We start from the raw sequence: 16,101 nt of genomic DNA, 5'->3' as shown, positions 1-16,101 counted from the left end.
AAATTAATATTTTTCAGTGATTGTATTATTTTTTTTTTATATATATTGACATTATAATTTTTCACAAGAGAACGGCAGGAAATAGAAAATTTTGTTATGTTGTCTATATGTACATTGTAACGAAAAATTTTAATTTTATTTTTTAAATTAAGAAAAATCTATTAACTTTATAACCTTCTTTCCAGCACATTTCGCACGTAAATATATAATTATTTTTGGATTCGGTTAAGTGTTTAACTTATCTTTATATACATATACACAAGTATATGTATCTATGTATGTAAGTATGTAGGTATGTTACTTATGTATTTTCAAATGCGCATAACTACAGTGTACTCCAGTTTTTCAGCATACTTTCATACTTTCACAATTTATATATAGTAAATTGCTACGCCAAAAATTGTCACTTTCAAAACTTAAACTACATTTTTATTTTATAATATATGTATATGTGTATGTATGTATTTTTATTTATATTTTTTAAGCAATCATTACACATTTTGCATTTTTACATATAAAAAAGTAAAATTAATGCTTAACTAAGCGATTTCTAAAAAATAATTTAACACAACTAATATGCATATAGTATATATGTATGTATATAGCGAAATGCTTACTATGTCTCATTATCATCATTTTAACTGCATACAATTGCTACATCGCCACACCAGCCGTTAACGGCTATTTTTACACAAAATGCATAAATTTCTTATAATCATTCAATGTCTTATTTGTTTCTTTGGATAATTTTTTAATAATTAGCATAGTTAAAAAAATCAATAATTGTTTAAAATAATATAATAATCATGCATACACAGGTTTTAATATTTATAAATTAAATTTATTTAAAGTTTTTGTTGTTGTTTTTTCATAAAATTGTATTTCATGTTTCTTAGCGCATATTATATTATATAAAAGAAAAATTTTTCAGTTAACGAAAAAAAATTGCATACAATGTATAATATTAATTTAGTACATAGTAAATGTCAAGTTTTATATTTATAATATAGCAAATATTTATTACACGATTTTTTAGTGGCGCCGAAAAATTTCTTCACTTATTTTCTTGTAAATTTTGAATTTTTTAAATTTATTTTTAGCTTTGTCATCGTAAATTTGGCTAGAAAGAAATGTGATTTAAATATTTTTCATGTATTTGGCTGGCAATTTTGCATACAACACATGCACAGACATACATTAGTATATACATATATATGTATATATGTATTTTTTCGTTATTTTACACTTTTGCTGCATTATTTATGTTGTAAAAATACAATTAATTTCTTTTTGTTTCATTTTACAATTATTATTTGCCACAATATACATATGCACATCTATACATGTATACGTTTATTTATTAAGTTTTGTTTACTTGTATATATATAATTTATTTAAAAATTCAAATATTTATATTTGTTGCAAAAATGCATTCTTCTTGCACACTTTACTGCATGTGTGCATGTATGTGTGTATGCTTGCGATAGTAGGGGAAATCTGTTTGTCCACTCCTTTATAACCCTTTTAATATGCAGTGTACAGTTATGTGTTCTATAAATACAAAATTTTTAAAGTTTCCGCATATTCTTGCATTCACTCGTTTTAAGAATTCTGAGAGCGTGACTCGAACATCGCCGTCATATCACGTATGGAGAATTGTGGTGAGATTTTCTCACGGCTGCAAAGAGAAAATTTCATGTCAATTCTTAGATATAAAAAAGAATTTTTGGAAATATTTTGCAAATAATATACATGTTACTGTGGGCAAAAAATAGTAAGATTTTTTAATTTAAATTTTGTCAAAATATTTTTTTTTAGGTTGGCATGACTGCCAATGTAATCTCTGCCAAATGTCATATCAAAATAATCATTACTGTTTAGTACACGTTTGCCTATCTGAAGTACATAAAAAGCATTCGGCGACTTTTACGATGAGTGAAATTATTCAACAAAGAGATTCCATTAAATTTTGTATGCGGAATAAAATTTCTGGTGCCCAAATGTTCAAATGTTGGAAAAAACCTTTCGGTTTGTCGCGAGCAAGTATTTTTGATTGGTACAAATTATTCAAAGAGGACCAAGAACGCGTTGGCGACGAACCACGTTTCAAAATCACTCAATTCTTTCGAAAAACAGCGTCGCGTTAATGTCCGTAAAGCAATGCTTTCCGATTACCAGGATGTCATGAAATGTAGTTTTAATGGCGATGATTCTTAGATCGATACTTACGACACGGAAACAGATGATCGATCTGCCGAATATCGTGTCGAAGGTGAGCCGAAGCCGAAAAAATCACATCTAGGCAGGTCAAAAATAGAGAATATGTTGACAGTATTCCTTGAGTATCGAGTTGTGTGCACTCCGAAAGCCTTTCGAGCGGGCCATGAGCAGACAACTCTTGGTTTTTGCACTGCGATAATGCACAGTCGCATACTGCATTGAATATCCGGGAGTTTTTCGGCAAAATTCCAATCAATATCCTGCCGCAATTCAGTTTGATTTGTCATGTCCTAATAATAATCAAATGTATTACCAAAAACTGGTCATCGCGACAATATTCGGTCGGCGAAAATAAGATGGTCTTAAAATTAGATGCCTTGCCGATTTTGACAAGAAAATTTTGCTCAGCTCAGAAGCCCACACCTGATTAAATGGGTTAAGAAACAACAATATCACATTTGTAGTGATGATAATCCACAAGCCCTTGCTGAGGCATGGTTACTTTCTCGAGAATTCACTGTTTGGTATGCTCTATAAGCTGAGGGAATAATTGGTCCATATTTCTTCAAAATCAAAGCCAGTCAATGAGGAACTCTAAAGGGCCATAATCAAAGACTTTTGCGTGCCTGAATTAGACAATATTGAGGTGGGCTACCTTTGGTTCCAACAAGATGGTTCTATATGTAAAAGCCAAAAAAAAAAAAAAACAGTAAACAGTAACAGAGGCTGTGGTGTGGTCTCCAAGCTTGTGACATTAAACACTACTGAGCTATCTTTTGTGGGGATTATGTGAAGTCCCTTTTCTACGAATATAAGCCCGAGGCAATAGATGCCTTACAATACAATATTGGGTGGGTTATTGTTGACATACGGCCTCAGTTGCTACAAAAATTGGTCGAAAATAAGCTCTCGGCAGGAATTTAGTCGAGCCAATGTGAAAAGTGAGTTTTTTATGAGAATTTTTAGCGAAATACTGGGCAAGCGCAAACGGGCGCCAGCTTGATTGGGCGGCCAGGACGGTTTTTTTGTGATTGTCAGGGAACCTTCTACTATGAGCAGATCCCCTATGACCAAAGTCTTAACTCGAACCTTTGCTGTCAACAATTGAAACATTTGAAGGAAGTGATCGACAAGAGGATACCCATTTCGGCTAATAGGAGAAGCATTGTGTAACAACAGGACAACGCTATGTCACACATATCAATGGGAACTCGCCAGAAACTCCGAAAGCTTGATTTCGTCCACAATCAATCACTCTTTTTTATGAAAAGTCATTACATAGAAAATTTCTTAAAACCTGAGTAACTTTTACAGTGTCAGAAATTTGTACTCCGACTGATTAGTTCTCAATACCATTTATATTAACATTATGATCCCATAAAAAATAGTCGTATCATTGTAATTTAAAATAGGTAAATAAGTTTACTATTTAATAAGATGTACCGAAGCGGGTTAATACGATATTTTATATTAAAGCCACATTTACTTACGTTGACGTTAGGCTTTGCCGACTGGTCGACAGGGCTGCGTGACTGCCAATACCGCTGGAGCTATTACTCGTACCACCACTTGTCCCCTCACTGCGGCTATTGCGTTCCCGCACTACTGTCGTTGACGCTATCGGGGCCGCTATGCCGTTGGCATACTCAAAACTCTTACGCTCGAATTTCTGTACTGTAGCGCGTGCCGAGAACTCTTCCTGTGCTGCGGAGGTTTTCTTCGCGTGGTTTACATTACCCAAAGAAGAAGTCGTGTTGGTTGTGATGTCGTTTGTAGTGCTGTTGTTGGCAGCATTCGCATTCGTATTGGAATTATTGCTAGCTATAACCGTCGCTGTTGTTATTGTATTCGCATCACAATTTTGATTTTTCTCATCGGAAATGCTGCGTACACGTGGCGCATGCAAAGTGCTCTCTGAGCCCGCCAACAAACGTGCGCGCCCCAATAGCTCTTTAACATTTTCGTTCTCCTGTTGTAGAGCGCGCATGTCACCGCGTGATTTCGATTTGACACGCAACGATTCGGCGGCATTAAATTTGTCGTCGTCCTTATGTGATGGCGTGTGCAGATCGGTTTTCGAACGCGACTTAAAGTTCGTCGTATCAGCGCGATACTTTTGCGTCAATTGCTGACGACGTTCCTCTTTGATTTTGTCAATACGTTCGCGGTCCAGCTTCACGCCGGACAACACTTTTAAGCTGCTAGTCGACAAATTCAAATTCGAGTTGCTCAGATCGCTGGCGCTGGCATTTATAGCGGCGGCGGTTGAGTTACCCGTAGCCGCTGTTTGCTGCGCTGTCGAGTTAACGTTGTTCTGTATAAGCGAGATGCGATTCTCTGTGGTTGGCGTGATCTTCAGTTCGGCTGTTTCGTAACCGTTTTCTAATGCGGCATCGACCACCGCATGGTTATAGCTCTTCTCGTGCTTGAATGCAGCTGGCGATGCTGCCTTTTCACTCTTCGACAGACAAATCTCCTCGGTGATTGGTATGCCAGGCAGCCGCTTTGGCGGGTTTAACGTTTTTGGACGCGTAAAGTCGAAACTTTTGCGTCGATTCGTTACCTCGGCCAGTTCGGGCAGCTGTTGAGTGCTGCGCGTGTTCAACTCTTGCAAATGTTTCGAACCGAATTCACGCACGAATGCGTTCTCATCCAACGAACGCGTTATTTGTTGTGATTTCGTCAGTTTCTGTTTGGGGTTCGCAGTCTCCTTTGTTGTTGCCGTCTGCTCGGTATTCGAGCTGAGACTCGTTTGTGAGGTTTTCAGCTCGGCATTCACAACACCTGTGTGCTTTTTAATTGAACTGCGGAAGCTAAAGTCGAAGGCAGGTAGTTGCTCGACAGGCGAACTCTCGAACTTTGTAGCCAGCTCTTTAACGCTAAAGTTCGAAGGCGACTTGCGTGCTGAATTTTCGACAATACCGGCGCTAAGCGGCGGTTCCAGTTCAAGCTCTTGCGCGTTAACATTAGCAAGCTCTAGACATTCTGCTTTCACAATATCTGTGTCTGTTTTGATACTATCTAAACTGTCCAGTTCTAATTTGTCTGCTGGATCAGCTTCTCTTACATCGCCTTTCAATTGTTCACCTAATACATTTTCATAAACACTTTTCGGTTTGCGTAATTCCACATTTTCATAGAGCAAACCCTCATCTTCTTGCTCGTCAGCGTCTTCCAAACTGTCTAACTGATTTTTCTCGCCACACATTGGCATATCTGACCGACTTACTTTACTACTTGGCTTCTCATTTAGCAGCGGTACATTTTCGTAAGCGCTAAAGTCCTGCATATCATTTTCATTGGTCTCTTTCAGACACTCGAGCGTCACAGCGCTCTTACGTTCGTCGTTTAACAGCTGATTTACCTCGGTCACAGAATTTCTAAAGAATCGTACCTGCTCATAAACGGTATTCTCATCGAAGCTCGTCTCCAGTAGCGGTCCCTTGGCAGCAGCCTTCGTCTTGTCGCGCATCACAGCGTAACCTTTAGTTGGCAATTCCTCACGTGGACTACGCATATTATATGTAATGCTAATTGTAGCACGTATCGGGCTTGTGGGACCGCCGACCGGTGGTGGTTTTTGTGCGCCCAACAACGGTGAGGCCATATTGCTCGGCGTATTCTCGTATTCTTCATACGCTGGCGACTCCGCTTCGGTTTCAATCAACGAATGCATGCTCGACTGACGTTGCAAATTCTGATAGCCGAATTCACTGGGCGTCACCGATTGACTAGTATTATCTGTGAAATTCGAATTATTCGGCGATGGAATGAGTTGTTGCGCTAATTCTCGTTGTCTATTGTAGGGCAATGTGGACGCATGTCCAGCACCACCATTGCCAACACCATCTACACCGTCGATGGCCATTTTGGCGGTCAGTGGTTGTAGATCGAGTGAGAGTTCACGTTTAAGTGCGTGCATATCGCGACGTTCGGGATGCGATGCGTTTGTGATGTTCGAGTGTGATGTGAACTATGTGGGGGAGAAAGTAAATGAGTGATGTAACTAGATAATTGTAGATAATATATAGTATATGTCTATAGAAATAGTTATTCCTAGAAGTTGTTGACCCCAAATACGATTGTTTTGTTATTTTTTACATTTTTTTCAAGCTGGTACCTCGACTTCTTAAACTTTCTAGTTAAAATTCGTATGACATCTTTCATGGGACAGTGTTAATGGAGGAGGAAAATGCGTTCGCATTTACAGAACTTTCCTTTATAATCCTTAAAGGTGCTTAAAGGTCTCTCTCTACCAGACTAGCACAGTAGATCTTGATTGTAGAGTGACTCTGCTTGTTTCTTAACTTGCAAATTCTGTCAGACAGTTGAAATTTGGTAGGCACCAAGTTCCATTGCAGTAGATTCTGGAAGATCTAAATTTTAGCGTAGTTCGTAATCTTTGAAAACAGATGTGTCGCAGATTGCGAATAACAAGATTTTTCCCACTATGGGGTTGACTCAATCGTAATCTCAAAACACTGAGAGCAGTTTGAACCTGCGATTAAGAATCGTTTGGAAGTCGAATCTAAAGAAACCGAAATATGGACGGTAAAAAATTATTTTGGGACTATTTTATGTTGTTCTACATAAGTACTTTAGTACCTCCAAGATCATAATTCATTGGTTTGAAAAATAGAACACAGATTCTAACTTTAAACAATATCTTAACATGTTAGCTGCGTTTTTCAAACAAAATTAAACCTAACTTTTAGTAACTAATAAATCCTTACATTACTGCCGAGACTTTCGTGTGATGTGCCCAAACAACTGCCAGTGTCGACGCCCAACAGCAATGGTTGCTGCTGTTGGTGTGAGGATGCGCACGAGAGTTGTGATAAACCCGACATTGCAGAAGTAGCCATTAGCGGTTCTAAATCATATTGTGGCGTATTGACAGCCGAACTATTCTCAGAGCTGGTCTCGCCCACCAACAACGAATAGCGTGGACTCTGCATTGGTGAGGAGGGTGTAACTGAAATTTTCGAACGTTCCATATCGGATTTGGCATCTTTGGTTATTTCATTGGTACTATGGCGTAATAGCAACGTATTCAGTGCCTCATTGGCATTGCAGTAGCTGTTGCGATTCTTCGGACGCATCAAATCGGGTAGATTCTTAGGCGCATGTGTATGATTGTTGTAGTTTGTGTTTCTGTGAAGTTGTAGTTAACAAAAATTAGTAAAAAATAAGATTCAATATTTGGACATGGGCCCTCACCTGCCATAAGGTACTTGTGTAATGCTCTCCAGCTCACGTTTGGCGCAAAGCTCATCCTCGAATTGCATGCGCGCTGCGGCATCTTTTGCCGAATAGCGACGTTCATTGCTCACACCCGAGCCGGGATAACTGAAACGTTCTTTGAATGAATCCTGATCTTTACGCTTAGCGCCCAACTGCACTGTGGGGTAACTGTAGCGTGTACTGATTATACTGCCACCTGCTGCAGCAGCTGCTGCCGCGCCCGCGCTTGTCTTCTTCTCACCACCACCACCTTTGGCAGCAATGCTGTACTTTTTTTCGAATTGTGTCGCCTTAGCGCTAACAGTATCTTGCGATTTGTTTGTACTCTCTGTCGAGCTGTAGAGCGAGTTTTTGGAGAGCGCTGACTTGGGTGGTGCATGTACTTGCACGCTAGCATAAAGCGTCTGTGGATTGGCTATGGTGTGCTCCGGAGTGCTGCAATCAATGAACTGTATATCGGACAATTGATCCTCAAGCTTGTAACGTTTGCAGCAGCTTTCGTCACTAGAGAGATGTGCGTGATGCTCATGGCAGATCGACTCGTTGCCAGCTGCGTCTAACATTGTACCGCTTGGCATACCTGCTGCAGCGCCACCGCCGCCCTGTTGTGCCCAATTATTCGCCAAAGCGGAAGCAGCGCTTGGCGAAAGATGCAAATTGAGACGTGGCTGCTTTTTGGGACTCGGATTAACGCTATTTGTCTGGCTGGAAAACTCCTCGGGACGTGCGCGCAATATACGACGCGAAGCTGCGCCCGACGATGGTGGTATATTTTCCTTGCCGACGCGTGGTGAACTTACCAGTGACTCACTTTCGGAGAAGATGCGCATCTCAGGCTCTTCACGATCGAAATTCAAACCCAATTCGGAGAGCTCGCGTGACGGACAAGTCGTAACATGTCCACGTTGTGGCGATTGCAGCAAATCAAAGTAGGAATCGTGCGAAACCGAACGTGAGTGTCCAGCAGTGCGCAGACTGTCGATGGAGTTGGAGCGTACACACACTTCCATCGGCTTGCCGACCACGTCGTCACGTCGACTGCTCGTCTCAAATAGTTCAATCGATTTCGGTTTTTCTTGCTTGTGCAGCGCCTTACCCACCTTACCCGCATTTGTGATGATCAAGTCGGCTTCCGCAAATGTGACCTGCGTTTGACTGCCGTCCTTTTGACGCGGTGGCGGCACAATGCTACTAGCAACTGCAGTTGACGCGCCACCAGTCTTCAAATCGTGTGTGCCATTGCTGATTGGTCGTTGATTACGTGTAAAAAGCGATTTCCATGAATGTGTTTTCCGCTTCTGCCAGCTACGTGGCACCGATAACACTGTATGATATTTATCAGGTAGACTAGATGGTCCACCGCCGACCTCAATGTATGAACCAATATTGGCAGCATTACTGGACACCATATTTATGGGCATTGTAGTTTTCATATCGAGCCCATCAATACGTGAGTGACGCTCTTGGGCCTCTTCTAAACTAATCAACTTAGGACCGCCAGTACTAAGACTTTTCGGACGCTCCATATAGGTAAGTGATTGATCGTGTTCGCGCTGTTCTACCAACAAGCTCTCACAATCCGTTAACGAATCGAGACGCGTCTCGTTGGCTTGTGCCGCGCCAGCTGTGGCAATGTAGCTGAGACGCACATTCATATCATCGAAGGCGTCAAAAATATTGTGACAATTACGTATCAGGTACTCAGTGACGACAGCTTGTACGCCAACGCCGCGTAGCGCTGCCACACCACCGGACTCGAGCGCTGGTGAGCGCAGTAGATTCGGTGCCCAAACTATAGCGAGATTCTTGTCATTCATGCTGGTGCGTGCCGAGTGTTGTGAGATGCGATTTAGATGCTCCGCCAAGTATTTCAATGTGCTGTGGGGAGGAAAGAGTAAAAGTATATTGAAGGTTGGTCAAAATCCACTAACTTCTAAGTATCCCTATAATATAGCGCACTCTCTACTTACCGATAATGCGGTGGCGGCAACTTCAGTACAGTCTCCTTCATCAGTCGCAGTCGCTCGTTCGACTCGCTCTTCTCTTGTATGGCCTCCACGAAGTTGTCATACAACTGGTACGTACACAAAGGATTCGGTAATTCGCGGAAGTACATTTTCAGCAACGAACTAACCGCGTGTATGTCTTGTTTCATCTCCGGATTACCCAAATCTGGTATACGCTCTTCGTCGAAAGCGCGACGCAACTTTTGTATATTCGACGTAATACCCGAAAGCCGATAGATACCATCGACTATACCATATTCTTCAATGAATTCCGCGCAACATTTCAATACCATTGGTATCTCCTGCCCGCTGTTGAGTAAATGCTCTGATAGATCACACGAGAAGACGCGTTCCCGATAGATGCCGCTCTGCTTGAGGCGACGACGTGATGGCCGCGATAAGATGAACGAACGAAAGAATGCAATTAGTTTGCCATGTTTACGCAAAACCGGTTTCGTTGGTGAGACATCCAATTGGCCGACTAGTGGCGCTGGCATGGGAAAATGACGCGGCACCTTATCACCGATTGTAGCCACGCATGATTGCGGAAAGAAACCAACTTCGTATTGTGATTTTTGTAAATGCGATTTTTTGCCACGCCACCAAATCGATTCAGCCGGACTTGGCATATCGATAACGGAGATCATATCACCCACTTCAATAGAGATTTCATCGGATGCTTGCGCCTGATAGCGACGCACACCATATGCGGCTCCCACTGCTGGTGTATTGATCGTGCGCATTGTATCGCCATCGGCTAGCGGTAAACGACGTCCCTTATTGTCTAATTGTAGCCAAGTAAGTATAGTGCCGCAGGTTAACGAATCGGAGGCGATCTTTGAGAAACGCTCCAAATATTTTGCGACCGCATACTCGACATCTTCCTCACTCTTGAAATCTAACTCTTCCAAATTCTTCAGACCGCTTATTTTGCGATCATACACGCAGCGATGCAACATCTCGTCCAACATCTGCATATTGTCAAAGGAACGTTTCACTAAAAACGGATCACAGCTGTGCGGGAAAACTTTTATGATGAACCAACAATTCGCTGGCGAGAAGGAACGGTAGGATGAGGGGCCGTTACCGCTGTTACTAAGCGCCTGTCCCAGTTGACCGCCGGCAATATCGCCACCAATCGATTGTGATGCTATGCTGCTGTTAAGCAATTCGGATTTATCGTCCATTAGACGCACCGAAAACGCGCCCAACTGCACGCGTTCATAGTGGAAGTGGGCGCATTCTTCGAGTTTCGGAAAACGACAGGATTTCTGCAAAGAGTGGAAGAAACAAATTACAGTTAGTTTGTGTGCAAAGAAATAAACACTTTAAAATTGTGTAGAGTTTTGGAAATCAAGAAAGGTTTTTCAGCGGTATTCACATAGAACTCGTTTGAACAGTAGTTTATTGGAAGAATTTCATGCATTTCGAAATTCTCGAGTGAAGCAGCAAATCTTGAATCTTGAGCAAATATGAATGCGAACTGTATTTGGATAGGCAAAACTTTATTGAATCAACTACTATCAACTTATTGAATTAACTAAGTCATCAAGCAAAGGAATTTTTTCAAGGGCATGCCTTCGAGCAAGTGACTAACCACACATTATTGCAAGAATTAAAAGAAGATGAAGTCGTCGCGGAATTCGAAGAATCGGAGTCTTGCCTGGCATCTATTACACCAGAGCAACGAAAAATTTGAAGCCTCGCTGATCTTAACTCTTGAGCATAAAGCAAGTGCCAGGAAAATTAAATTGCCATGATAAATTTTCCCCAAAAAAATTTTATAGTCAGAAAATTTAACGAATCTACTGAGGTCTCTTGGAATATTTTATTGCAATTACTTAAGTACAAAATGTATTCATAATTTTTGGTGGTTATACCGACTCGTTCGTAAGCTTGATTGATCATACATTGGAAATATGTATTTAAGCGAACTAATAGTAGCACTATTGAGCTACTTATTTTTAGCAAAGTTCAGCTTGCCGCATTCTTACGAGTTTCGAGTCCTTGCCAGTCATTATTCAATAGGAATTTATGCGGTAAGGTTAAAAATCTTGTCGTAGGCAAGTTGTTAAATTTGTATAAAGTGAGATGGAACAATTCGGGCACGTTCTGATCCATTGTCCAACCTTTGCTAGACGGAGGTTGAAAAATCTCGGCAAACGTGTCTTCGGCGAACCAGGAGACAAAGCCGAAACTGACATAAGTCCACTCATCAAATTTGTGATTGGCTCAAAGCGCTTCATCGTAGCGTTTTTTCAGTGTCACAGGAAGAACAAGAGAATATAAAATTGTTTTTGTATTTTGTATTTTAACTAGAGAGTCGGAAGACCTAAACGGCCGCAACTTTCCTAGCACTCTGTTCCCTGTACATCCATAAGAATGTATAATTATTACTTACAAATATTAAAAATCTTGAGGGGCATCATCAAAAATGTTTAAACGAAAAATATCAAAGCAAACATTTTAACAGATGAAAGAAAACAGAACATTTCTGTACAATGCTCTGAATGCTCTTTTGAATGTCATACACATATACAAAGAAGAAGAAGAACACTTCAAAGAATTTATAATGGCAAGTTTACAACAAAAACGCGCAAATTTCCTGCGGCATTATACAGTTATATACAAATACCAATGTTTTTCAATAAGCGTAATGCGAACAAAAATTTCGCTCTGGGGGCTAACTTAGAAAAACGAAAAGAATATGTGCAGTTTTAAGCAAAAATACAGTTCAACTTCCCTAACTCGAACCACCATAAACCATCAAAAAATTTCGAGTTAGAGAGATTTCGAGTTATGGTAGGAAATTTGTATGCAAATTCAAGAGTTCGAGTTATGAAGAAGTTCGAGTTATAAATGTTTAAGTTCTGGAAGTTCAACTGTATTTGGTAGATAAGCGGCTTCACATAACCCGAAAATAACAATTGTTCAGCGTGCTAAATTGTGCGATCTTAGTGGCCACGCTACAGGTCCACCAAAAGCTTCCTTAATAAATTGATTATATCTTTGGCTGTATGACATGTAGCGTTGTCTTGTTGGAACGAAATGTTGCCCACATCAACATCCTCCAAATCAGGCATAAAAACTCATACATCAAATCTTAGATCGGTGGCCATGTCGGTATGTTGTTCCAGAGTAGGTCTGTTCAATATAAATATCAAATCAAACCTAATATGTATAAATCAAGTAAAGGTACTTTTTCAATTGCATTTTTTTGGCAGATCACGCGTGAGTCGTATTAAGCTTTCATATTTTTTATACTCTCGCAACAAAGTTGCTAAAGAGAGTATTATAGTTTTGTTCACATAACGGTTGTTTGTAAGTCCTAAAACTAAAAGAGTCCGATATAGGGTTATATATACCAAAGTGATCAGGGTGACAAGTAGAGTTGAAATCCGGATTCGAAGATGGGCAAAATCGGCCTACTGCCACGCCCACAAAATGACAGAAACCGAAAACCTATAAATTGTCATAACTAAGCCGTAAATGAAGATATTAAAATGAAATTTGACACAAAGGATCGCATTAGAGAGTGGTATATTTGGACGTAATTATTTTGAAAAAGTGGGCGTGGCCGCGCCCCCTACTAACTTTTTGGTACATATCTCGAAAACTACTACAGCTATGTCAACCAAACTGTATAGAATCGTTTCCTTTAGGCATTTCCATATACAGTTCAAAAATGGAAGAAATCGGATAATAACCACCCCCACCTCCCATACAAAGGTTATGTAGAAAATCACTAAAAGTGCGTTAACCGACTAACAGAAACACTAAATTTTACGGAGGAAATGGCAGAAGGAAGCTGCATCGCCCACTTATGGACCAAAAACCATATCTCAGGAACTACTCGACCGATTTCAATGAAATTCGGGATATAATATTTTCTTAACACCCTGATGACATGTACCAAATATGGGTGAAATCGGTTCACAACCACGCCTGAAATCTCGATTATCACTTTATCATGCGATAGTATAAAATGTTCGGTGACACCCGAACTTAGCCCTTCCTTACTTGTTTTGTTCAGTATTGTTTCGCATTAAGTAAATTTGCCGCATTTGAGACGAAGAGCAACCTGCAGAAATTCAAGATCTGCTAATTGGTCCAGAAAAAACAAAGATTTGATGTAGTTTGGGGGCCGCTGAAATCATCGCTTCATATATCTTCAAAAATGATGCCGTTCTATGGCGAACGTTTTCGGGCCATAATAATCGACTATTTTATACCTGAAATTGAAGCTCGTGATCTCGACCACATTTGGTTTTTACAAGTCGGTGCTATTTTCTACACATCGTATCAATCAATCGGAGTTATTTAAAGAACACTTTTGTGAGCAGATAAATTCACGTTGAGTTGGTCGATTGGCCGCTAAGATAGTGCGATATCAGGCCATTAAACTTTTTCCTGGGAGGATATGTAAAGTCTGTGTGAATAATCCCGCTTCGATTCAGGCCTTGGAGCAAAACATCACGCGTGTCATTCGCCAGCTACTATTCGAAATGTTCGAACGACTCATCGAAAATTGAACTTAACGGTTGGACCATCTCAGACGTTGTCGCGAGCAGCCTTTTAAAAAGACAATCTTCAAAAAGTGAATGCCAAAGATTGCTCTTTCGAATAAAGATAAACATTCCTCATTATATTTGAAGTGTCTGTCTTATTTCTCTAAACAAGTAAGGAACTTTGAAATAGATAATCAATACCATAAATTTGGTTAACATTGTTTCGTGTTCATAATAATATCAACATAATGACTCGCATATGAAAGCACAAAAATGAGAAGAGAAAAGCATGTATTTTCTTGTAATAAATTCTTTCATGTTGCAGCAGCAACATACAATGTTGCAATGCTTATGAAAACCGCTTGCTATGTGGTTGCTGTGCTGCTGCTCACATTTTTACTGGCTCAGCGCAAATATTTTTGTTTCTACATGTGTATGTATGAATACTCCACAAAGCTGTGCTAAATATGTAGGTGAGTCTGTACACAAAGGCATGTGTGTTGCACATCCACAACTGACAGTTACTTTCAACACACATTTCGCCTTGACTGACCTAATTCACAGTGAGTTGCGTAAGTACCGGTACAACGAGTGCCGCTTTGGCAGTTATTTTATTTATTTTCTTCTTTTACTCTCTTGTGCCTTTTGGCTTGTTACTGAGAGAATTAATTTTCCTCAACACCGCAGATTTCTGCAATTTACTCTTCCTTTTTTTTTTGTTTTTGCTGCAGGGATTTTTATGTTGTCACAACAATTTGTGGTGTATTTGGTGCTGTGGTGGAGCGGATAAAGGCATACGCGCAGTGAGAGACAGAAGCTGAGCGGCAGAGCGACAAAGCGGTAGATTTGTGCTGTAACATGCCAAACAACAGAAATGGGAGCAAACAAAAAAAGATAAAAATAAAAAAATGGAAAATAAAAAACCAAAAACAACAAAAACTAATAATAAATACTTTGAAAGCGCAGGCAAAAACATAAAAGCGCTACAAAGCTTCCTTTGCGGCGGCTCCAATGTTCCGGCGCTGTGGCAATGGCTGCTTTCCTGTCGCCGCTGACGCCTTTGACGCAACTGTGATTGTTTGTGCGGGAGGAGAAAGCAACACACAAAACACACGCACATATACATTGTAAACAACAACAACAACTACAAACGCACATTTTTAGCAGCAGCATCAAAAGCAAGGCGGTGAGTAAAATTGACAGTTAAAAAAGTAGGACGATTCGTGGGCTGTCTCTTATACACATCTAGATGTGTATAAGAGACAGCACATATACATTGTAAACAACAACAACAACTACAAACGCACATTTTTAGCAGCAGCATCAAAAGCAAGGCGGTGAGTAAAATTGACAGTTAAAAAAGTAGGACGATTCGTGGGTGTGTGTGTGTGTCGCTTGCGGTGACAAAGCACAAACAAAAAAAAAAAAACTAAAATGAAAAAAAAACAGTAAAAAAGAAGCTCCACATTTCACTTTTTTTGGGCGTTGCCGCTCGTAATTGACTAACCAACTGTCCTTTTTATTGTGGCATGCCACATGGAAGCATGCAGCAGCACATACGCGCCAGAAAAAAATAGTACTGATATATTATATACATATGTATACTTATGTATCTTGAGGTTGTTTTTATTGCTAACGGTAATAAACGGCGTTACAAGAAACGCAAAAATATACTTTATATAATATAAATATGTTTATATGTATGTATGTATAATATGTGCGTTAATTGCGTGTTTAAACATAGCAAGTTAACCAATTCCTACGTGCTTCCACGGGCGGATTACAAATTTTTGTAATTCCTGTGCAAAAATAAAAACAAGGTAAGTAAAAAATAAAAAAGGATTCGGTTTCTTTGGGTGTGTCTGTCAAGAGTGTCTCGTGTGGGCGCCAGGGCTTTGTTGCCAGCGAGTAAAAATAAATTGCGTAATTTTGTATTGTTGTGTACGCTGTGTAGACATTGAAATTAGGTTGAGCAGATTTTTTACATTTTTCACATTGACAGCTGCTGAAATGGTTAACCTAATTTTTAGGTTATGTTGAACTTTTTGTAGGTTTGTAGGTAGAATGTGGCGTGAAGTGATATATCCATCACTGGAATTACTCAAAAACAAAAAAAAAAAAAA

The 16,101-nt window shown here is 39.9% G+C and overlaps 1 protein-coding gene across 4 annotated transcripts in view; it reads right to left on the bottom strand.

Moving 5' to 3' along the window:
• Positions 1 to 1,358: 1,358 nt before the first annotated feature.
• Positions 1,359 to 16,101, bottom strand: part of LOC108968692 (GTPase-activating protein CdGAPr) — a 204,431-nt gene continuing 189,688 nt past the window's right edge. For all 4 annotated transcript variants that reach the window (XM_018932861.1, XM_018932864.1, XM_018932862.1 and 1 more), the window contains 5 exons: positions 9,435 to 10,741; positions 7,441 to 9,342; positions 6,954 to 7,374; positions 3,711 to 6,193; positions 1,359 to 1,678 (listed from right to left, as the gene is read on the bottom strand). In XM_018932861.1, coding sequence (XP_018788406.1) covers positions 1,603 to 1,678; positions 3,711 to 6,193; positions 6,954 to 7,374; positions 7,441 to 9,342; positions 9,435 to 10,741 — 6,189 coding nt within the window. In that variant the 3' untranslated portion in view covers positions 1,359 to 1,602. The remainder of the gene's footprint in view (positions 1,679 to 3,710; positions 6,194 to 6,953; positions 7,375 to 7,440; positions 9,343 to 9,434; positions 10,742 to 16,101) is intronic.

This window comes from Bactrocera latifrons, unplaced genomic scaffold, assembly GCF_001853355.1.
Source record: "Bactrocera latifrons isolate USDA-ARS-PBARC rearing strain unplaced genomic scaffold, ASM185335v1 scaffold_225, whole genome shotgun sequence".
NCBI classification, from domain to species: Eukaryota; Metazoa; Arthropoda; class Insecta; order Diptera; family Tephritidae; genus Bactrocera; species Bactrocera latifrons.
This window is presented reverse-complemented; position numbering and strand designations above follow the sequence as displayed.